Consider the following 25,469-nt stretch of genomic DNA (forward strand, 5'->3'; position numbering starts at 1 on the left):
ACTGTTATTGCTTCAGACCATGCTGGCCTGTACCTACTGTACAAAGTGTAGGCATGCATTGCAACATGATGTCTCAATGTGTGTCATTATAAATGGCAACGATTACCTGAAAATTTCACATTGTACCTTTTTTAAAATATTTTTTCAGTTTATTTGAGGCATAATACAAGATAAACCCATTGTCGCCTTTTAAAAAGTTTATTAGTTGTCAAATCTCAACCTTAAACAAGCAATGCTTTTTCGAATAATTGGTCCACAAATTGGTAACATAATCCAAATTAAGCTTTTTTGATCAAATGAGGCTTGAAGTGACATGTTTCAGCTATTACTCTTAAACGTTATACTGCAAGTTTTCACAATGACATCATGTACGAGTTCACAAAAAGAACGAACCAGATGAGCACATAAAACAAATATGAGGATGTTCGGCTCCCAATAATATTAAAAATCAAAAAACAAATTGATATGGTATGATGGATCTGCTAACTTATTAATTGGCTGTCAAAATTATTCATGAGAACAGAACAAAACAGCAGACAGAAGGAAAAACATGGAGCAGTATCTAAATGTGGTGAGGAAAAAGGGGGATGCCAGAAAGATTTTGGGAAGGATGAAAAGAGAGAGAGAGAGTAGAGCAGTGTTGCTGCTAGTCTCTTGGTTATTTATAGTTTAAATGTCCCAGCTCCTTTTGCCTGAACTCATTGTCTGCCCCTCTCACTGTCTCTCTCCTCCTCTCCCCCTCCAGCCTCCCTCCCCTCCTCTCCTCTCTCATTTTAACTCCCTCTCTTGTCTCCATTCTTTCCATCTCTCATCTCTTACTGTGACTTCACCTCCGCCCTCTCTCCCTCCTCTCATCTCCATCGTCCTTTATTCCCCTCCCCTTCATCTCTCTTCTCTTTCATTAGATATTGGGTCAGTGCTTCCTCCTCACCCCCCTCATCCAATGCTGCTCACTGGTGTGGTGTTTCTTTAGTAATGTTATGCAATGGCCATCACAGACACACTGTGGGGCATTGGAGGGTGATGGGGTAGGGGCTGGTGGGTATTGGGTATTGGGTGGGGTGATGTGGGGTAGAGGGTGAGGATAAGATTGGGAAGAAAGAAAGACAGAAGGAAAAAGGGAGAGCTTTCATCTCTTTGCTCATTGACCCACTATTGCGCCTGGTCCCGCCAGTCACATCTCAACCTTCATGAGCTAATGGCTGATTCTGACCCATTTAGGCTTCCACTGCAGCGTGAATGCATTTTAATGTGTTGTAATGTGGGACATTTTGACCAACTCTAGCTTTATCATTCAACCAAGCCTGGAAAACAATGCAAAGGTCTCAGGCCATAAAAAAAACTAAGAATAAGATTGAGTTTTTGTAAGGTTGTTGTGCATAATCTGTGCATAATATTCAAATTTGAATTGCGACACAGCAGCTGTGAGACACTCTGCGTAGTGAGAGCAACACTACTGTTTAAATCGTTCATTGGATCAATTGGACTTTGTTTCTAAAGCAAGGCAATATTAAAGGAAATAGAGGGTTTTTTTCTTACACTATATACATTTGAAAACTGAAACAAACTGGACAAAGCTGTTAAGATGACTAATGATGGAAAATCCTTTCATTTGGGTTAACTCGATGCTTAAAGTTATTTTGTAAGTGTTGTGGTTGCCTCTGATTCGGAATATGTCAAAAGTGCCACTGTTACACTGACTTCTTTTGTATATAAGAAAGTGATAACTTGTTCATGTTCACAGCATTAGAAAGTAGATCATATATATATATAGTTAGATGACACCATATACGATCACATTTTGTTCTGCTCTTGTAATGACCTGGTTAATCAAAAAGCAATGCAGGCAGAAAAAAAAAGAGAGAGACTTAGACAAGCTTTAACAAGCGGCAAGGTAACTTTTGCAGATGTGCTCAGGCTTCCTTACATGCCCGTAGAAGCTTCCAGTGAAACCCTCCCTGACCTGCAAAGAATCAACCAACCAACAAATAAAACCATCCCTTTAGACAGCGATTGAGTGACTTCAAATGAGTCTGTATGGGGTAAAATGTATGTTAAATAGTTGTTATACTCCTTTTCTACCTTTTCATAGTCCATTGTGGTCTAAATGAAACATCTGTGCTGTGCTTTTGTCAAAATTTTACATGAATCAAGCACCAGAGGAGGTTTGTGACCCTGTATAAACCAGCTCTCTCAGAACGCTCCGTTTTGGTGTGTGTGTCTTTTTAAATGCTGAGTTTTCGCGGTAGACATCACTCCTCTAGCGAGAGTAAAAATGGCAGGACTTGCGCAAAAGTTTGGTTCTAGGCTGGGGTTGGAGTCCATGGGTGGAGAAATCAGGGGAGGGGAGGGGATTTTTTTTACCAGTATCCAACTTGTGACATCACAAGTTGAGCAAATTTGAAAGTGTGCATTTTTCTCAGTGTTGTAAGATTTATGCAAACAAAGGACTGGATGGGTTTATTTTACATTTTGTGGGTCAGCAGGTTACCCAAATATATGTTCAAAAACACTGTCAAAGTGGATTTTTCATAATATATCCCCTTTAATGCAATGTGTAAAGAGCTGTGATCATATTTTTCTAGGAAGTAATCAGCCTCACATTGAATTTGAACATTATGTAGGTCGAAAAGCAAACAGTACTGCAAAAAATGGCATCTAGAAATATGAGTTCTAATGGACTAAGATTTATTTTAAAGTGTTTGGTGGGCTTGGCTTTATAATTTGAGCCCGGGATTACATTTAAAATCATCTCAGCAAGGGCATGGCTGTGTTTGCTTTTGTCAAATGTATTCTTATACATTAAATTAAATAAAAATGAGGAAACGTTGCGTCATTACTTTTAATAATAACTGATCGGCCATCTATAAAGAGGGTCATTTCTAACCATTAAATGAAGACAGTGGGCTACATTTACAAAATGTTCGTAAGGAGAATTGGGTTCCTAAAGCCACATTTTTTGATGAAGATTCTGACATTCAACAAAGTTTTTTTTTCTAGGATTTGTCCTTAACAAAATCTAAGAACGCTAGAGAGCACTCTCAAGCACGCTTGAGTGCTGCAGTGCCAGTGTAAAATGATGTTATTCCATTAATAAATCTTTGTTTGTATCTTAAGACAGAGAGGGTGCCTACCATAGACATATTAACATACGAAGCCTGAGTGACGTCATCTATCTGTTAAAGCAGGGGGCTCCAGAGGCTCATCAGCAGCAGCCGTCATGCTGGAAATCCTGTCTGACCTTATTTTCAGTCAACCCAACGACAGGCTGAGAGCTGGAGCTGAGCCGGGTTTTAAGCCTTATGCCAAGCCGTTACATGGTGCCCACCTGTCAATCATAAGCTACGTGTCCAACTATGGATAACATAGTTCCTAAAAGTCAAATGAAGTTTTTGTCATCTCTGAGACACTAACAACGGCCGTCTTCCTACAAACACATCCAATGGGCAACTCAGAGGACAAAATGGGCCCGTGCTGCACAGATCCGTCAGTTTTTGAAGAGACAGTAGATGTTTAGAGTTACGTCTTTTGTGTTCACTCTGATCAAATGAACTGGACTTTGGAGTCAAGTGTACTTGGATCCAGGCCTGAGTGCCTAATGTGAAACCACACTTATAGTATGTAGGTACCACAAGCAGACTTGCATTCTATGAGTCGTGTTCTACAGGAGTTATACGGCACTATTAGCCTGATAAAAGAGTGATGATATTCCAAACCAGAGGTTGGACTATTTTTTTCTGCATAGTATTGAGACAAGATGATCCTGACTTTTGCAGTGTGTTTGCTGTCGGAGTTAAAGGACATATGATGTTCAAAAAAAAAGATTCCTGGATTCTTAACAGTGGTGCTGGATGTTAGTCTGCTGTCATCAATTATATCATTAGAAAATGTCTCTTTAAAACATAGTATGAATATAGTAACATATTATAATATAATAACATATTATAGTATAAATATAAACTAAGAACTTAGGTAAGAATGTTTTAACAAAACACTTTTCACAACAATAAAAAAAACTCACACGGGGGGTATTTAAATGGGTTACATGTTTCATCATTTTACAGCCCTCAGAATAAATGGAGGCCTCCGTCATGTTAATTTAGAAAAAATAATAAATTTTGAAAAAACATGAGATGATCAGTTTCTCCTTTTGTTTGTCATTCATCACGCCAAATTTAACTAACTTTTACTGGTGTGCATCCTTTTCTGATTAACTGAACCTGAACAAGTGATACAATATGATGTATTGGTTGATATTTTGTATCCATCACTGACACCACTAAGTATCATGTAATCAAATCAGCCTGTTAAGGTTTCATTTTGAGCAGCACTATTCACTTTAGAACTAGGCTACCTGAGTATTTCTCACTCTGCGTCCAGTGTGCAATTCTTTGTAAATGTTGTTTTTTTGATCCAGTGCGACTTCTGTGTGTGTGCAGAAGGCCCTGCAGTCTAATGCCCTTATATGGGTATAAAAGGGCGTTTTGACCTGTCATGAACCGGACGTATAGGTTTTTCTAAAGAACTTGCAATTTAATCAAACTTCAGAAGATATTGATGAATGAGGCCAAATTGTCTTCAATTTTAAACTGATAAAGGGAATAGAACATGGATTGACATTTTTATTTGATTGTTATTTTATTACCATAGATCCCTAATACTAAAGTGCTTTTGTCCTATATGCCTAAACGTACAACTCAGGATTTAGAGCCCATTTCCTTACCTTGTACACCCACAACACACCATGACCACTTCTCTGCTTTAGCACTTATGTGTGGTGCATGCAGAAATGTAGCACTTCCTACACTTAAAACACATCACAGGGGAACATAATCCAGGAAGCAATTATGTATCTTTGCTGAAAGTAATCAGGACAAATATCTTCAAAACATAATTTTGAGAAAGAGAAGGGTTGCTCTCACGGGAGGAAGTTAGATTCATTAAGTAGAATACAAAAGGGATGCTGTTTTAAGGCACATGTTGATTATGAAAATTGTATTTTTTTTCTACAGTATGTGAGCGCATGGTTCTGACTATGGAAGAGTACAAAAAATATCTCATCCACTTTGGGATATAATCTTACTCCACTGGCAAACTGAGTGTCCTAACATTGTTACATTTTAGTGATGTTTTTAAGAGACCCTTAAGACTTAATTCATGCAAAAAATGTAATTATGAACTGTATAAATCTGATGTTCATGACATCTTTCAGACATACATTTGCTGAATTAGTCAAAGTAAACATAGCAGCTTAAATTTGAATTTCACCACTCAAAAATATTTAAAAATCTGATGATATCTGCAAACAAATAGATATGGAAAAACACGGTCAATATCCTTATAGATTACACATTTGATCCTAACACGGTTAAAAGGAAACTCTCACTCTAGACTAAGAGATAAAATATAAAGAAGTTACACATTCATCAGACATTCTCCAACTATTCACTTTACTAATCACTTTGGGTTAAATATCCACAAAATTATAGATCACAGTATGTCAGAATAATCTGAGTCCACATCAATCTCTATGGCTCTGCTGTGTGGTAACAGAGGATTTTGGGAGGATGTAATGAGAGCTGCAGAATGAGGGCAGGTAGCTGCTCCACATATAGCTGCCTGCTGTCAGTTGATACAGGACTAAACATCTGTTGCCTCATTTATCAATGAGCCGTGCTGGAGCACTATCAGCTTTGTGAGTCTCAGATTTCTCTCATTTCTGTCACATCTCCATTTCTGTATTTTCTGCCTCTCCTCTCCTCTTTCTCTATTTCACTCTTTTCATTACCTAATTCAACCCAAGTTCCTCCTTTTTCTCCAGTGTGGGAGGGGGGAGGGAAAACAAAGTTTCACTAAACAAAACTAGGATATGAAGCAGTGAAGGGACCAGAGGGAGCTGAGGGATTTCTCAAAAGGGGGACAGAAGTGTGGTTGTTTGCAGGTGGTTGCTGCAACTCCCCATTAAAACTCTTTTAGATGCGTTCATTGACTATAATTACTTGATTATTTGACCCCGTTCTGCTCCAAAATCCTATTTGGCATATTTAGACTTTTAAATTGCAGGTGTGCACCCATGGGTGTGGATGTCATTTTCTTCTGTAATCAGTTAACTTGTCATAATTCCCTTTTCATTCCTGCACTTTATTTGCCTCTTATATTTCTTCTTTCTAGATTTTTTTTTTACACATGATCACACTAGATAGTAAAGGTACATGAATTCTCAAATATTCATACATTTTTGTATGGATGTGTTTAAATGCAGACTTGCCTATGAAGAATTGTTTGAACATAAATCATGATGACAGAAGTACCTGACGTAGTTTGGTGCATTAAGTAAAATACGTTTTTTCAACTTGTATGTTTTTGATACTATGAGTTCTTGCAGGCCTATGGTGGTTCATATAGTCCTACCAGAACTAATGAATGCTTAATCATGCACAGAGTCCTTTAATAATTCATTAAAAGTAATTCACTTCTGAAAGCTGGCTCAACCACTAAATGTTGCTTTGTTTGCTGAAACTTGGAGACTTGGAGAGTGGAGAATACAAGTTGACATGATTGTTGTGCCCCAATTCACCTGCATTGAAAACGGTGACATCCGCTCTGACACGAGGAGGAGGCGGTGCTCTGTGGTCAGTAAGTGTTTCAGACCACTTGTCCGTCAGGGTCAGAGCTAAACAAGAAGAAGACAGGGGGACTCAATCTGAGCGTTGTCTGGCACAAATTACTTTGAACGCAACTTTTATGTACGAGCCACTGTGGCTGATAGGTCGAGCAATCTTGCCTTGTGTGTGCACCAGTAATGGCAGTATTGCAAAAATCCATGTCCTGGCAGAATGTAACACCGGTGCTGGTTTACAGTCCATCCCTACAAGATAGAAGTAGTACTAAGTCATCAAGTTTTGCAAGGCCATAAAGAAGTATTTTTTGCTGCGACCAGGCATGCTGACTTTTAACCATATTTCACCATGCAGTTTTAGTAAACTTCACTTCTAGTTTCTTCTAAAATGCTTTACTTTCTTTTACAGTTCTGGATTTCTGTACCTGTTTTAGGAAACAGTGAGGCTGTTTCATGGGCTGTGACAACTGGTACTCTTGTTTGAGACTAGTAGTATGCACTCTGAAAGTTGAAACAGTCCATGTCCTGGCAGTGCTACATGCCGGTGACACAGTAAAAGTCCTACTTTCATGAATTACTGTAGAGCTGTTTTTAAAAACTCTGTACCCAAAAATGTTTGTCAGCTCTTGGAAATTATGTGGACCTATCTGCTCCCATCAATGTGATTTTGTAGAAACAATTTTCTCATGTGGGAGAATGCATGAAGAGAGATCTAGTGCTGGATGCCGAGAGGAGATGAGCAGTAACACTTTTAGTGATGCTGACATTCTCGACACTAGAGCTGATCTAAGTGGCCTTAGTGTAAAGTAGTTCATGTACATTAACTTTTAAAAAAAGAATCAGCAATGGTCTTTTGCAGATGTGCAACTATGAACAGAAAAGAGTAAACACAGAGTCATAGCATTTGGGAGGCCTGCTAGCTGTTGTCACTGGCTGGGGTTGAGTAGAAATACTCTTATTAACCATTTTTTTAGATAACGGTAATCATGAGATTCCACCAGGTAGAATCACATACATTTCCTCATACCTAATTGTGCAGATTTCACACACTTGGGTCTTGGTTAAACGTTCCATCTGAAAAGTTTCTTGTCAGTATCACTACAACCCGTTTTAGACTTGAAGGGTGACATCAAACCAGCCATGTATTTTATAGATAATATTAATATGGGAGAATGCTGCTGCCCAAGACTTACATATTTGCATTTTTCCAGTGCCAATGCAGTAATTCATGCCCCCTTTATGTTGTAAAAGTAAGCAGTGTTGGGCACAGGGCCGTCTTTTTTTAACTGTACATGTTTACCTGCACTCCTCCCAAGTATTTCAGTTGCCCTATCTTAATCATGATATAATTGGAATGCCAACTTTGTAACTAAAGGTACAATGCTGGACATGATTTGGTAAGGTCTTTTAGATACAGTCTAGTGTCATGTTTTGGTCTAAAAAGTTTGTCTGCTCCTTTCCTTTGCTCCAATTTGCAGCAGTTTCAAAGATCCGATGTGACCCAGTTAACAGTGAATACACATTTTTCTAAGTTGTTGGTGTTCACACATCATCCATAATGGTTACCCTTACTGCTATCCATGTTGTCAAGTCATTTACTTTTAAAGGCCTTCATTAGCCACTTTTGCAGTGTTCTGTTGAAAGAATCCAGATTTAAAAACTGTGCTGATAGTAGAATTCTACAGACCTTGCCCACAACTTGCAAATCCGCAGGTTTGCATTATGATTCTGTGGGCTATAAACTGTGCCATGAAACTGTGAAACCCAGCGTATAGATGTACACACACGTTTTTTTGGCAGCTGAAACCAGGGGGCTCTGTAGATTTGATAATTATCACCGCTTTTATTCATTATGAATTATTAACTTTGCAACCATTTTCAGGTCTATACACCAAGTCAGAGATCTTGGTGCTGACAGAAATACATTTCTTTTGATTCAGATTTCCAAATTTGGATGTTGTCTGCCAGAAGTTGGAGCTTTTTAAAATCAGATGACCTGAATGGATTTATGTTTGTGTCAAGAAATGGCTAATTAGAGTATACCGTAATGTCCAAAATGTCAATCGAAAAGCATAACCCCATTTTAATCAGGAGAGACTTACTGTAATTATGAGTGAACAATTGTGTAATTTAAAAGTTTGAAAAAAGAGAAAATGTGCCATGTCTTTGGCGATCAGACTCCATCGCGATGTCTCTATGTACTTATGAAGGGGTAGTGAGGCTGACAGCAGGATAGGAAACCCCTCTAATGAAGTCTAGACACTGGTGGGGGTGGGGGTGGTGGTGATGGAAGTACACTGGATGTGATGAGGAGCTGGACCTGGACATTGTGGAGATGTAATGGAAGTGACTGGGTTGGAGGAGGGTTGCAGCAATCACTGAAATGACAAACTGACAGCGAAAGAGAGAAACAGATTGTTTTCAAATGACAGCAGCAGGATGATTGGTTGATAGAGGATGTGGCAGTATTTGGTTGGGTGAAGTTCTTAAAGGGTAAACACCTCTAATCAGCTGGTCACCTGAGCAGGAAGAGGGAGAAAGGGAGTGACATGAATAAATGATGACTAAGGAATGAATGAATATGAACCCATGAACTTACTCTGAGCTTTATAAAGTGAGAGTGGAATTTAATCATTGATTAAATACCTTAACTGGTTATTGGTCTAACAACCTAGCCTCTACTACAGCACGTATGTCTGGCCTAAATATGCTGCATTCAAATTAGCTGGGTTTTTTTTTTTACACATAACACATTGCTCCATTTTCTCTGTGTCAAAAAAAAAATCAAAGACAAGACAGTTGTTCTTTTATTCAGCCCAGCAGCAACCACACACACGAATACACACACGTGTGTGCCTGCAGACAGGAAAAGTGATTGCTTACTCTAAATTAGTTAGTGCAAGTGGGGTGAGAATCTAATTCCACATTTATTACAATTATCTTTTATGGATCTTTCTATTGTCGAATATGTTCTGAAATTGTGCGGAAATGAATTTGGCTGTCTTGGTTCAAAGATTAAAATGAAATACGGCTCACTATGAAGTCATTTTATGAAGTGAATGCTTTCACAGCCACTTTTTTTCCTCTGCTTCTTGAAATTAAATGTGTCTTTTATTTCAGAGCTTTTATCCTGAAATGCATAAAGTGTTGATTTAGGACTATATACAGTATGCATGTATTGATTTAGTTTCTTTAACCAGCACAGTACATCGATTATGTTCAGAATCACCCAGAAGGCCTTTTAGTTCTTTAGGCAAAATGTAGTGGTGACATTTATCCTATCTCGTATCTATATGATTCTGTCATGCATTGTTTTTGTCCTTTATTAGAAAGATGATAGATAGGTTGATGAATGGATAGATGGAAATAGACGGACACTTTATCGATTACTTGGGAAATTACTTCTTTGCAGCAGCCATAATCACAGTCAAGACACCAAATCTAACATTAAAACACTGCACTATGGTGGTGCAGTGGTTAGTGTGCCTGCCTTGTATGGAGGCTATGGTCCTCCAAGTGGGCAGACCAGGTTCTAATCCAACCTGTGGCTCCTTTCCCGCATGCATTCCCCACTCTCTCTCCCTGATTTCTAACTCTATCCACTGTCCTATCGCTCCATTAAAGGTTGAATATGCGATTTTTCACACTTAAATGTAATAGAAATCAAATATATCCTCTGAAAATAACTCTGAGTCATGACTGTCTACAATGGGTGTAACACCCGAGTCCCACTGTCTGTGATGTTTTCCGAGCTTTATTAGCCGTAGCTTCACTTTGTTTACATCGCCGGGACGGCCGGCCGGCTCATCCCCTCGTGTATAAAAGTTGTTTAATTGAGGGACTAGAGAAAAGAAGAATAAAATACTGTACTCACTGCTTAATTCAATGTCACGTAAAAGCGTTTCATGCTGGTGCCCAAGGGCGACATCTGCTGGATCAAAAAATAGCATATTCTGCCTTTAAAGGCCCAAAAAGCCCAAAAATCAATCTTAATTTTTTTTTTTTTAAACCCTGCAATACATTTTTAAAGATATCTTTAAACTTCTCAGGTTAAAAGGGTTCTGCTCCTCAGGCACAAAATAAGATGATACAAAGTAAGGTTGCCAAAATGTTCAAAACTATGACACTTCTCAATATCTTGTGTTTAAAATGATCATTATTTAATGATCATTAACAACAATTAACGAACCCTGCTGCAAGCGAAAAAGAGAGAAATTGTACAAACATTGCCAATGTTTTCGTACCAAAACATCACCAATTACATTTATTGGTTTTCAAGAGTGTGCAGCAGTTTTCTTGCAATTTATGGTAATAAATGGATAAATAACCCAATATTGGGTGCCTAGGACTTCTATTTTTTTGGTTGTGATATTGAGATATTGTTAGTTTTGTACTAGTGACATATCTAAGTTTGAAATCCTTGTACCATGACCACCTTCCCATTTTTAATTTTCTATTTACCAAATGCAACTTTGGGATGGCAGGCAGTGTTGAAAGGAAGGACAAACATGCAGGATAAAGATTAATTAGACCACAGTATTTAATTCAGGTCAGCCACAAAGAGAGAAACATTTCAAAAGTCTATTTGGTAAATTACCAAAGCTCCTCTGCAGAAATCAACAGGGGAAAATGTTCCAAACACCTTTTCTATCCTGTGACCTGCTGTGTAGGACCACTAAGGGAGGAGCTCTGTGATTAGTATCACCTTCCCCCTTCGGAGAAAACAATCTCCCCTGATCTGACTTTAACTGTCAGTCAATGATGTTGGAAATGGAGACCATATGAAACAATATAATTAGTTGGCGGTCGACAGTGCAGTGGTCTTATGTCAGAAAGAAATAAAGAAAACGGATTTGATTTGGGGCGATTAAATAGTTTTTGAAACCTCACCCCTCACCTTCTTTTGTAATTTGGGGGAAGTGTGCTGTCAATGTCTCTAACATTCTAAAACTGTCCATGACCCCCCCAAAAGTAAGTATGTTACAGAAGTTTGAAAAGACGTTTTAAAAAAAGCAGGATTACTCATCAGAAAACCCTCTCTTGGATGAAACAATAGCATAAATTGAAGTTTTTCTGTGCATCACACAACGTTTATATCCACTGAACTGAGCAGATAGCCATCTTTTCTTTTCTCCCTGAGGTGTGTGATGTTCATCCACCTTCTACAGCTGAGGGACTACTTTATTGGCATTTTAGCAAACACATAGACTGAGCCACAATTAGCATAAAGAATAAAGAGGCTATGCCAAGTATTTGCATAACACGCAGAGCTGGTTCAGAGGAGGGCGTTTGTACTTTACATTACATCTCTCTCTCTCTCTCACACACATTCCCACGCATACACATACACATACACATACACACACACACACACACACACACACACACACACACACACACAGTTTCTGCAGTGGGTTAGGATGTTAATACTTCATAACAGGATGTCTGCCAGTCTTTCATCACACTACATTAACTTATCCTTAACAGCCAAGAGGTCAGCTGACAAGCAGGGCTCTGATTGGCTGATGACAGCAGGAGGGGATCTCTGAGGTCTCATATTATTGGTATAATTCATCTGCGGAGTGTCACAGGGGCCCCTCTCGCTGTGAGGATAAGTGGGTGATGGAACTGTCCTGACCCCCAAGGTGCAAGTTGTTCTTAGAATAATAGTATCTGTTCCAGGTTGAAGCCGGATGTTTAATTCAACAGGAGCAATTTGGGAGAGCGACACCTCATTATGACGACAGCAGAGAGGAGGGTGGAGGGCAGGGAGGAGTCTCTCAGACATGGGTTCTTGGTGAATAATAAAATGGTTTTGATGTCACTGCAGAAGAGATGGATGAATTATATTCGATGCATAATAATTTAACATCAACAGTTTCTCTTGATTGTGAATGATAGTTTCCTTTTCAATTTTGTCTGTCATACCTTGTCTTTTACCAACAATTTACAAGTCGCCAATAATTACATGAAAACTTGGTTGAAAGACCGTTTTGTGTCCACTTATTTAATTGTTCTTTGAAATTGTTTGTGTGTAACGTTGAATAGTTTAATATAATTTTTGCTCGGCTTGCTCAATACTCAAGTTTTATTGGCTAAAATTTGAAGGACATGAAAAACAAAAGAAGAATAAACTCAACACAACAGCTGAGAGACCCCAGTGCCAACTTTTGGCCTCCTTTGTGATGTGATTACAAACCAAAAAGGACATGAGTACATGAAATAAAAATTATTCAATAATAACTATTTAATTATAAGTAGTAACACAAATCATGATCTTTTCCAAAACGTTAACCATTTAATCCACTTCAAAGGTCATTTATGTCGGGCAATTAACCTGTTTTTGTTAAGCTCCAATGACAGGTTGTTATGTTAAACTTCACCAAGAAAATGCTCTTAAAAAATTCAAACAGACACGAGCAACTGATTGACAAGAGAGGCCATTAAGACTATTTGTTCTTAGGTACACGGTGCTTTGATAACTAGCAGTGTATGTAAAACCCTTATGACTGAGGCTTTCTGAGGCTCATAAATGAATAAAAACAGCATGCTGAAATTCATTCCATTTGAAGTGTTTTGGTTTCTGGCCATCTGTTAAAGTCAATATCATCAGTGGATCTCAGATGATGACATAATGCTCAGCTCAAGCTGCACAGGTTTCATCCCTGTCGAGACAATAAAGTATGCTCTTGATTTGAAATGCAGAGGGAATAAAGAAAAGAGAGACAGGAGGAAAGGGGAAGAGGAGGGGGGGGGGGGGGGGGGAGCTGCCAGCTCAGTTCAAATGGGAATCTGGTCCTCAGGGTAACCGCACATGTGAGAGACGGATAGAGGGGAGAGAGAGAGGGTTGTGCAAGGGAGAGGTAGAAGAGAGGAGGAAGGAAAATGCAATTCCAGATTACATGTGCTTGTGCTGCAGCGTGGGTGGGCATGTGTTGGAGGGGAGCGAGGCAGAGTGCTGATTGATGAAAGAGAGAGGGGAGTTTCTGTCCATCAGCGAGTGTGTGAACGGATGTGTTTGACGACTTCATGTGTTGACATCCGTTATATTAAAATTGAAAACCAAACACTGACACAGAGGTTTTATTATTATTTCTAAAGTGGAGGGAATGAGGGTGCCGCATTGTTTTCACTGTATCTTCTTCTTGTGCATCTCCTATAGCAACCACAACAGACACCATTTTGAATGTTTTGCAATGCTGTGGCTTCATGTGAGTTAGACGGTTTGGAAAATAACACAAATCTTGTTTATGTTTTCATACAAGGATGTAAAAAATGTATGTACCGAGCCATAGGGATGGGTTAGGATGTACGAACGTTCATGTAGTCATTTATTCATTTATTCATAGAACATTCAAAAGTTCATGTGATTATTATCTTATCTTAAAAATATCCCATTGTTGTTTACTGTGGACGGGTTGAAATGCAGTAGTGCATCTGAAAGCTGTTTGCCAACCATCGTTAAATGGCGAAGAAGAATAGTTTAGTGTCATACGCGGTCAAATTGGTTTAGTGCTGTGAGATTTGGCACTGTAGAGAAATGCTGGAAACAACTTCTGCAGCCGTCGAAGAGTTTTGTGTGGAACTCCTTCAAAACTACAAAATATGGTGTCAAGTGCGAGCTCTGCCAGGTCAAGCTAGCATACCACAAGTCTACAACAACATTGATTGTTGTTCTGTCCACAGAACAACAATCAATGGCAAGCTTTGTCGGCCTGTGTTCGATGGGTTTTTGCGGTAAACACTTTGACATGAAAATAAAACCAACAGAGTTGTGCAAAAAGGTAACTGGTCCCTCTTTCTCCTACAAGTGTTTACATGCACAGGGATGTGGTGGTCTCTGAATAGTTGTTGAATTGTTCCCAGTGATTATCAAATAGTATTTTTGCTTGAAATGGCATCTCTAGGTGTTTTCTCAGCTGGCTTAGTTTGTATACAGATGATTGTTCTTGTTCTTTTTGTTTAAAGTGACAAACAACCACTGAAACTGGGAAGAGATCTGAAGACAGACCATCGGAAGAGTAACCTCATCTGCATATTAAATGACTTATTACAAAAGACTGTGACTACAAAACAGGAGTAGAACTCAATGACTAACATTCTTCCTCATTTGTGCTAGAATTGGTAAAGAATAGAGAAAGGACCCATTTAATAATTTTCTGACCCAGTTTTGCAGTTTCAATAATCTTTGAAAAGATGTTAGTGGGGATCTCAGGCAAAAACTTAATTGGAATGTGTTTTGCATTGTGATTAGTGTTGCTTTGAACTGCAGATTCACCAGAAATACATCTTGTCTAATGAGTTCACATTAGAGATGTCCAACAAAGCCATGAAGGTTAAAATTATCACTAGAGCTGCCAAACGATTGGAATGCTGTTTGAATTAAACCCTGCTTTTATTTTCAAATCGAGTAAGGAACTTTGGTAGATCGAAGGTTACAACATGAACTTAGCCACGGAAAGATGAACTTGTTACGGATCATAAACTAAAGTAAAACAGCTAAAGGGAACGTTACAAAAGTGAGTTTGGTAATTACTTTCGACATCAAGCATTTTTTTTTTTTTTTACTTTTTTTTAAATGAGCCATTGAAAGATGCAGGAGTGTCGTTTTTGGGAGACTGCAGAGACTTTTCCACGGTGCTCCTTAATGGTCAAAATAGCATGTGATTAATTACGATTTTTAAAAAATGAATGCATTGATTTCAGAGCTTAATTTATTGTGAATAACTCTTCATGAGAGAGTTGATAAAGTCTTTGTTTTACCATCTTAAACATTTGTTCATCAACTTAAAGAGTCTCAGTGAAACGGTCCCCCACTTAAGGTTCTAGGGTACAGCGCAACATACAATAGCATAAAATTAATCTACATACTATTACACAGGTTCATTTCAACTCTCTTGCTTCCCTCAAATTTGCACAACAAATAGTTCAGATTTTGAGGCTATTTTCACATGAAAACTGCTGTTCTGTTGATTATCACAGTCCTCTCAGGAAAGCACAATTTCAACACACACCTCTACTCACTGAAATTATCTAAACGATGAAAGCATTTTGCTGCACGCTGAAAGGTTTCCAATCTGCTTCCTCGTGAAATATCTTTGATGTATCTATCAAAGTCTACCTGAAGAAAAACACTTTGTTCGTCTGAGTGGTTGCTGAGGTGTATTAAAGATATGTAAATATGAAGCAGACTTGCAGTGGAGTCTTGTCATAAATCTTTTCTTCTTTTTTTTGTTCACTTTTATGTGAAGAGCTTGGGTGTGAAATTGGTCTTTTTCTCTGCGGTCATGATCAAACTTTGCTGCAAGTGCTCTCACTGTGATGAGTGTAACAGACAATGGGGCTGATGTTACAGTATGTCACGGTGTGTATTTGTGTGTGTGCATGTCAGTGGGAAGCGTAAGTGTGTATGTTTGTGTGTGTGTGTGTGTGTGTGTGTGTGTGTGTAACTGATGCCCATTTGAAAGCCGGGCGGTAGTCTTTCGTCCTTCAATCGCCAATTAACAAGGGCCCATTTAATTGCAGTGGTTTGGGAGGGCATACAATTACCACTGGAGCAGAACCAAGCTAAACACACACGCCCACACACACACACACACACACACACACACACACACACACACACACACACACACGCAATTCTTCTTAATGAGCGGCACTATCAGCTCTCCTTTCTTTCTCTCTTTCATTTGCATTTTGATCAGTCTCTCCTCCTGCCTCCTCCTCACCCCTCCCGCCTGCTCGTGGAGATTAAACTCCCCCTGTCTTCCTCTTCTGTCTGACACTTTCTGTCCTGTGATGTGTTTCTTTCAAAGCTCTTGTAGAAATCTTGTTTTTCCTCCTCATTTCTTGTTGTCTCAATGTAACGCTAACCCCCTTCTCCTTGTTTCTTTACCTTTCATTAGTTTTGCTTCTCCTTTCCCCCCTCATGTCTTGGAACCCTTTTCTGGTCTTCTTTCTTGAAATACCTTCTCCCTGATCAACCAGGTGTTATTTTTTCTTTTGTCTGTCACGCTCTTTCTTTTACTCAATGAAGTCAACATTAAACCAGGCAAAGAAGAAAACATACATACACATTACATTAAAACACTTTATTTCATTGCAGGATTTCTCTGCACTATGTTGACACATTTAACTGCTTTGACTTCTGAGTCTTCTCTGAGTCTTCTCTCTCACCCATTTTCTTCCTTTCACTTGTTGCAGGTTCCTTTAAAGGCATGTGTAAGCAGATAGATCACTTCCCTGAGGATGCCGACTATGAGGCGGACGCTTCAGAGTACTTCCTTCGTGAGTCTTTCCTTCTCTACATTCATCCAGAAATGTGTGGTTCATTTTCAACCGTTTATTTGTTTCCTAGTTATTTCTCTTAATTATTATAATTCATAAATGGTTCATTTTGCCTCACTACTTCCTTTTATTTGTTCTTAAAATGACTCTGATCAATGGATGAGGCCATGCACAAACCACTGTGAAACATATTTATACGGTAGACATATCCCTGTGATGTCACAGAGATTGGGAAGCTCAGATGTTGTTATTATGTTGTGATGTTGTTATTTTGTTTTACTGCTTTGTTAATAATTGTGAGTCATATAAACCTAATTTTACCAATTCCTGAATAATAAGAAACTACAATGGCTGCCGAAAATCCAGAGACATACATAGGGCCATCTTTCAAGTTGAAAAACTTATTTGCTAACTTACTAGCTACCACCAGACCAATGTAAGCTTTCAGCCACTTCCTTGTTAACATTATTGTTTCAGAGACAAAGATATGAGAGGAAAAGGCGTGTATGACCATATTTCTAGCTATTAATTAACGCTCATCTTGAAAACGTTGATATATGCCTAAGTTTAAATTCAATAAAAGTATTTCACAGTAAAAAATAAAAAATACATTTGTTTGTCTTGAAATTTAAAGGTTCTATATGTAACTTTTTACATGTATCAATCATTTTTTACCGGCCATTAATAAGCGAACTGATGTGAAAAAGTAGATGTTCACTGTCTATCTGTGTCGGATTTTCCGATACGAATGCTCCAGGAAGTGACATTTTCTGCGCGTTCTCAACGTCCTCCTCACTCCGCTCCGCTTACAGAGATCAACAGTACAAACTCATCACACACTCCCGGTCTTCACCTCCACAGCCAGAGGCCGCTTTCCACACACTTCTATCCGCCCTAGGAGCTCTCAAAGGCGGACAAACTCATCACACCCTCCTGCTCTCAGCCAGTGCCTGTCGAGACTGTTGTTTGTAGGATGGAGAATGAATACAGACACACAGACTCCTTCACAGACTTTCACATGTGTATGACCACTTACCTCCTCTGTAAACATTATGCCGGTAAATATCAAGTGTTTCGCGGCTGATGATGATGCTCGTTTGTGTACGTACGAGCACATATGATGAGTACACGAGAAAGAGCGAGCAACAGGTTACTGGTGCAGTTCGCCTAATGGCCATGCGGTATCGCCTTATGAAGTATGAATTTAGCATTTCTGCCCTAACTATTTCAGGTTTAAGGTCCAAATGTGGACATATTTAGACAGCAGGATGGATATGTCTATCCTGGTTGCCTGGTCGTGGCCTGGCAATCAAAGGTAGCCACACCCAATACATCCCCTGCTTATTACATACCAGTCCTATTTACTGTTCATTGGAACTTAAAAAAAACGTTTGCTTCACTTCTGAAACAAAAAGAGTACATAATGTTAAACTAGAGAGTCCTCTGAAACCTTGTATCTTTGCTATTTCTGACTGTCGTTGGTAATCTTATAATACCTGATTCGGCTAGGAAGGAAAACAGACACAATAGCCAACGGCCACAGCCAAAAGATGGATGAAATAAGACAAGAGGGCGAGGATGAGATGTTGGGGATGAAAGAGAGAGGACAAATAAAAGAGGCCCGAAAAAGCTGAAGAGGAGAAACAAGAAAGGCAGTGCGTGGAGCAGACTGAGAAGAGGAGGGATGGTAATAGGTGGAAGTTGAAATCTGAGCAGGTCACTGATGTGGAAGAGGAGGAAACAAATGCATTAGAAACAGCAACAAAGTCTTAAAGAAGACAAATAGCCTACTGGGAGGTGATAGAGGACACGGTGGTAAGGAAAAGGTGACAGGCAAGGAGAAAGAAGGGTTGAGGAGGTGAAGGACAAGGAGTAGGGTACCAGTGCAGTGCTGTTGCTCTCCCAGCGGCTTGCCAATTAGGACACTGACTTCTATAAATACTCCAGGCTCTTCTATATGGGTCACACCTCTCCCTCTCCTCCTTCCTTCCACCCATCCCTTGCCTCCTCCCTTTTGCTTTCCATCCATCTGTCTGTCTGTCTCTGCTGAGGCCTGCACGCCTGTCTGACAGCTGGTGGATGGAGGCTGTGGGGTGGAGCATGGAGATGATTGGGGAACAGGACCAAGAGGGAATGAAAACCAGATTCAGAATTTTCATTGAAGAAAGACTGTGAAAGTTTTAAACAAGTTTAGTTTGAAAATAGTTCACCAGAGCTTTGAAGATATTTCTGAGTTAATGTTAAATCATGGCCTGCATACGTTGTTGTTGTTAGGTTTCTAAAGTTTTTAAAAACACCTGATCAGAGAAGATGGAAGCCACGCTATTGCCAACGAAGAACCTATTCAGATAAATAACCCCGAACAGAAAGAAGACATAGATCAGTTGATGCTCCCTTACACCATTGTGACCACTGAAACAGAAATCCCCAGTGTCAGAGCTAAACCTAAAAGACACTTTTCATTTTGAACGTACTAAACTTTTTCCAGATGAAAACACTTATAAAGTTAACAGCTTTTACTGCAGAAACAGTTGTAGCTGCATTTGTGTTTTTTTTCTTCAAGCAGCAACTTGCCAGTGGAAAAAAAATGTGAGTCATAAGTGAGTCGATTCCCATCAGGCCCCAATTAAAATGCAATTTTTACAGCAGAAATAAACATGTTTACAGCCTGGTTACATATAAACGACTTTGGTCTCCATGGCAAAGTTTGCTATGCATGACAACTGTATGAGGAGGTGCATTTCTAAAACATAACTGTTTTTTGATTACATTAAGCCTAAAGTTATGCATAATTAGGGCCGCAGTCAATTTGAGTTACAAGTGGCTTTGGCTGTTGGCTGATCATTAACATAGCTAATTCAAGTCACTGAACCTAACTTCTCTAACTTCAGTCATGATAACATATGCCGAATTCAAGTCTTCATTTTGGAGGGATAGATTGAATATTTGGTATGAGAGCATTGTACACTTAAAATGTTTAATCTTCAACATTTTAGTCACTATCACAGTTTGAGAGAGCACCATACTGTAGTAATTGAGCCAATGGCCCACTGATAAAAACCCTTGCATTTGCTGTAATACCACACTGGGTGGTAAGTAAAATCGTAGGCCCATTTAGGTAGGAGTTTTCCTTCACATAGCATGGCTGGTCTGCCAGAGAGGCTTAGTGGAGTCAAAGGAACTTACTCGCTGTTGAACTCACACAGTGTAAAGCTGTGTACTTCTGTCTTGTTTTTGTAAGTATTGTGGGTACCAATATGCCTGTAATCTTTACAGTTTAGTCATAGGTTCTGCATGCAACAGGAAAAAATCTTGAAAACTGTTTAAGCGTTGTCGAAAACCAAAGACTTGTTTTAACCTGCAAAGGCTGGAGGACACATTTAGAAAGTTTCCACCAACTAATGTTTTTTTTTTCCCCCTTTCTTCCACAGTCAGAATAAATCATGTTATTGCTGATATTAACTTTACACATTAAAGTAATTGTCCCGTTCTTATGTTTGTTTTAAGAGCAAAACGTTTTTATTACATCATTATTATAATTGCTCATATCACTGTTGCACTCTCAAAAAGTCACTCTGAATAATTAAATAAAATGACCATTTAAAGTGTAGATGATAGTTTTTTAGTGTGGAAATAAAGAAACACTTAAAGACAGTCCTAGGTGTCCTAACAAAACCGAAGCTTCAACAGTGTGAGACTCTCATATTTTAATTCTTCAATACTCAGTCTTTTTCCATTAAACCCAATTATGTAGTTTTTACCGTCAAAGGGCTTTGATCTCCTTGTGAAGAGAAAGACCAGCTCCTGACTGGCTGTCCAGTAAGTGGGAAGTCTTGTGAAATAGTAAAATGTCAAAGTTTGCATAGGGAGGATTTTTTTTTTCTAGTACTGCAAAACCAAAACTCAAAATGGCTTTTGATTTTAACCTGCGACATGATCAGTAACATAACTTAACTACGCAGTTTTAGTGCCCATACCTCAGCAAACTGCAACTTTTTAAAACATCAACCAAATGTCAAAAAGTTCAAGTCACATGAATCTTATTGACAAGGAACGAAATCCAATGAAAAGTGCATCTGCTCTTCGAATTGAGAAAGTCTGCTACTCTGTGCTCTTTAAATTGTGAGAGAGAAAGAGAATGGTCAACATGAGTAAGAAAATGTTTGTTAGGAAGGCCTTTTGATAAAAAAAAGAAAAGAAAAGAAGGGGGGGGCAGTGAACAGATGTTAAAGGGTACCTTGTGCTTCTGTGAGAGACACCTCAGGGTGACACAGAGTGCTTGTTTTTGATGGGAACAGTTTAAAACAAACTTAATGATTGTATTTTGTTGTATGACACATTAATGGTTAAGGTTTTGATACATTTTACCAACTTAAACTACTTGGACTAGAAAATATTGTTGACATTTCATCAGCTAACTGAAGAAGACAGTAACAATCTGTCCTTCTGCCAATATCACTAAACACATTGTAGACATGATCAAATACTAATCTTTTTATGACATTACACATTTTAGATTCTGCATATTTTTTTCTCCAACTATACACTACACAGGATTAAGAACAGAAACGATGGACAACATTTTGTGCAACATTAATGACTGGGACGTCTCCTGAAAAAACAGCTGTCCCTCGCCCTGCAGTGTTACTGTTGTAAATTTACTTTTTAAACTGTTTAGAATCAAACTGGGACGACAATATTAATAAATGCAGAATCATGAGTGTTGAAAAGTGCAGAATCTTTTCAAAAGTAGAAACTCTCAATGTTTTCTAACTCAGATAAAGGGTTGAATAGTTTAAGTGTTAAATGTCACCCAAGCAGAAGTGAGCCAACATAAAACAAGCAGTATTACTGATGTACAAAAATGTATTTATCGCTCTCTGTCCAGACTTTTCTCTGGAAAAACTTACACCTATAAAAGTTCATGTGCTATTTTTTATGTATAATCCATGCTATTGTGAGTCATTTTGGAGGTCTTACCAGCACCACAGGGAAGTTACAAAGTGTATAAGAATGGCGTTGTTCAATTTTGGTATTTGAAAACTGGGAATGTGTTGGATCAGATTATCAGATAATGACTGAACAATTCAGTTCAACTTTTTGTAAGAGGTTATACTAATCATTGTGGGAGGATAAATCTATCCTTTTCTTTCTGTATCTACCTCTATCCCAATTATCAGCTTATTCAGTCAAAGCAGATGGCTGTCCACCAATAATATTAATTATTCTTCAGGTTTCTGTCTTTCGGAAGGTTTTCCTGTTTGAGCTTTGGCCAAACACAAATAATTGCTAAAACCTGCAAAGGCTAGAGGAAACATTTAAATAGTTCCACTTCCTTGCAACTACTGCCAAATGCTCACTCACGGTGGATTAATGTTGGGTCCCTCTGTAAAGCTCATTGAGTTCACGCTCGTATGAGTTCAGTCATTTTTAACCAAAATAAAATACTTTTATTTGTACATTTTTATACAATGTTGAATTAACAGTGTTGAATAAAGTCTACAACACCAAATACAGTCTGTAACGCAGTGGTGTCAATAGTTGGTGGCCTGTGGGCTAAATTAATTTTCGCTAATTGAGGGAATGTTCCATGACACCTGTCAATCATTTACGCTACGGACGTGGGTGAAAGAGGATGCTGCATTGCTTGGGATGGGAACAAAAAGCTAATTTAGGGGCGCTGGTGGCCTGATGGTTAGTTCAGTGGCTCCTGTTCTCAAAGCAGACAGCGCAGGTTCAAATCTGTGGCTCCTTTCCCACATGCCATTCCCCAATCTCCCCTTGATTTCAGACTCTATCCACTGTCCTGCCTCTACAATACAGGCATAAAAAGACCACATAACTTGCAAATTTAGAGATATTGCGTGTTTCAGGTTCGGCTGCTACTTCAGGTTGACCAAAACTTAAAGCAAGTTATTTGAGTAAAAATGTCCTCATCCTCGTTGAATAGAAAGGGAAGGTTTAATTATGTTAGCCCATACCAGCCATCCCTGGGCTTTGTTTTTAAATCTTACCCTGAAAATCATGATCTGGAGCAAATTAGGTGTTCATCACATTGAAGCTATATCTCACTAACTGCTTTGTACAGGCCCCAGGAATCTGTTTCCATAGCATTATGTGTGCTTTTCCAAGGAACATACTCTGGTACATACCTCCTTCAAAATCCCCACCCAACATTCATTCAGTCTCTCTCTCTCTCTCTCTCTCTCTCTCTCTCTCTCTTCATTCATTCAGTCTCCCCAAGAGTCTTTCTGATCCCTTTCCCTCTGTCTGTCCCTCTCTGAGCTTCTTCACCCTGTCACCCCTACCCACCTCTATCTGGGTGAATTTTTACATCTGGTTATGTAAGGGCAAGCAGTTAGCCTTCCTCCTGCAGCAGTACAATCATCTGCAGCCACAGAGAGAGAGAGAGAGAGAGAGAGAGAAGACAAAGCCACCACCCCAGTACCCTTATTTTTTGCTTAATATATAAAGGACAGGGCTTACTGTTCATAACATGCTATAGTGTTCCCAACTGAACCAAAGTGGAATCATCTGAAACCTTAAATATCCATTTACACATTATGTCATTTCCTTATGTTTTATCATAGCTACTGATGGACTGAACAATTTAAGAAATTGGTGGATTACACAGATACTTCACTTTATTAAATGAGGCTACAAACTTATGATCGCACATACCAGATCTTGTTTATTTCTAAATGTTGCCCAGTTGGCAGCAAAATGTTGAACTATCAAAGATTACAATAGTGTTTTTAATTATCAACTGTATGTAAATGAACAAGTTATTTTTGGATTCAGATCTCATGACTTTACATTTGCTATACGGGCAGTATTACAATAACTTTTTTTTACTTTTGATGCTTAGTAATTGATTGAGTGTCATGCTGCGGCTGATGTTCATGATGTCCTTTTTAGATGGATGTTTTTATTTCATATGCGTTTTGGACTACAATCAAATCCTTCTCTGGTTCCTTTGGATGAGGTCTCTGTATTTTGAAAAACAGTGTATAATTCTCTACTGTATAATTTCATTTAAAAGCCAGTGTTGATGTATTGTGTTATGTCTTACATATCTCTCAAACTGTCTGCTAGTATTGCACATGAACTCCTGTTGTCCTCGAACCCTGAGCTGGTATTTATTTTGCTGTCCTTCAGTGTAGCCAGGATGAATGTCTTCCAATTACACTGGGCTTAAAGTAGATGCAGATAAGACTATCACTCTTTCTTTTCAAACATGAGGCACCATTGTAGTTCATTGTAAAATTAGATATGAGGTGTAGTTTCAGGGTCATCTCTTAAAAGAGTTTTCTAAGGCGTGCTTGGTGTAAGACTGTTTAAAGTCATGCTGAAGTGAGTTTTGACACTTGAAAATGTAGGAACAGTGTGTGTTTTGAGTTTCATTGAAAATCTTGGAAGTGTACGTTCGATCATCACTGGTGGCTTGTTCAAGACTATATTTAGGATATCTCATGACTGTGTGCATGCCAGGCTATGGAATGAGTGTGAAATAAATAACAATGTGTGTTAATGTGTGTTTTTGTATGTGAAAGTGTGTGTTTGTGTGTTTGTGCGTGCATATACATACACAGAGAAACACACACATACACAATTGCTAACAAATTACTAGCTGTGGAAGATATAGTCTTATCCTATAATCTAATGTGACACTGTCATGAGATCTTTTGAATGATGTGTTCAGATGCATGTGAGGTTATGGAACACAAACCTTACAGACATGTGGTCGACTGTGGTAACATTGAAACAGTAGGGATAAACAGTTAGTGGCAGCCTAAGCGAGGAGAGCACCAGGAAAACAAATGGATAAAAACAGATATGCTAGGTGATTGTATCAATGACAACAATCCAGATTATAAACCTTCTGAATTCATCAGTTTTGAAACTATGCTGGAAGAATCCAAATGTAAAATAACTCTTAGACATTAAAGGGTGAACACAACTTGATTTTGTAACAAAAGCACTTCAAGGGAACCATTTAAGTAAACACAGAAAAGCAGAACACAAGATAAATCAAGGATTGATACTGTTTGTTTTTGATATTACGAATATATATATAGGCCTATAGATAAAGATTAGCAAAAAGAAGAAAAGGTGCTATGGATTTAGTGATCAGTCTCACTATTAGGGTTTATTTAAAAAGTCTGGTAATACAAATGTTGAATAATTAGAATTAGTTTTTCCCTAATTCACAAAAAGGCACTTGAAATGTGGTCCCCACAAGGATAGAGTACAAGAACATCACACACACACACACACACACACACACACACACACACACACACACACACACAGATCCCTGGTTTTCTCTGAACACTCTGGAGTAGAAGCTGTGCGCAGTCTTGCTGTTTCTAAAATTAGACTGCTGGATCTTCGTACATAATGCTAATACTCCAGAATGGGATGCTAGGAGACACGTGACGTCACCAACTGATGACATCATCCCCCTCACTGATGTCACAGCTGCTATTTTTGGAGGCCCAGTTGTGACATGGAGGCATATAACTAGTAAAATGAGTAATACGGCATGAAAATGACTGGCAGT

The 25,469-nt window shown here is 38.7% G+C and overlaps 1 protein-coding gene across 3 annotated transcripts in view; it reads left to right on the plus strand.

Annotated features, from left to right (window-relative positions):
* LOC109991759 (voltage-dependent calcium channel gamma-2 subunit) overlaps positions 1-25,469 on the plus strand; it is a 65,319-nt gene that overhangs the window by 29,059 nt on the left and 10,791 nt on the right. For all 3 annotated transcript variants that reach the window (XR_010666475.1, XM_065955481.1, XM_020644117.3), the window contains exon 2: positions 16,823-16,906. Coding sequence is in view for 2 of the 3 variants with exons in the window: in XM_065955481.1 (XP_065811553.1) it covers positions 16,823-16,906 (84 nt within the window). In the remaining variant the exon portion in view is untranslated. The remainder of the gene's footprint in view (positions 1-16,822; positions 16,907-25,469) is intronic.

Source organism: Labrus bergylta, chromosome 1, assembly GCF_963930695.1.
Source record: "Labrus bergylta chromosome 1, fLabBer1.1, whole genome shotgun sequence".
NCBI lineage: Eukaryota > Metazoa > Chordata > Actinopteri > Labriformes > Labridae > Labrus > Labrus bergylta.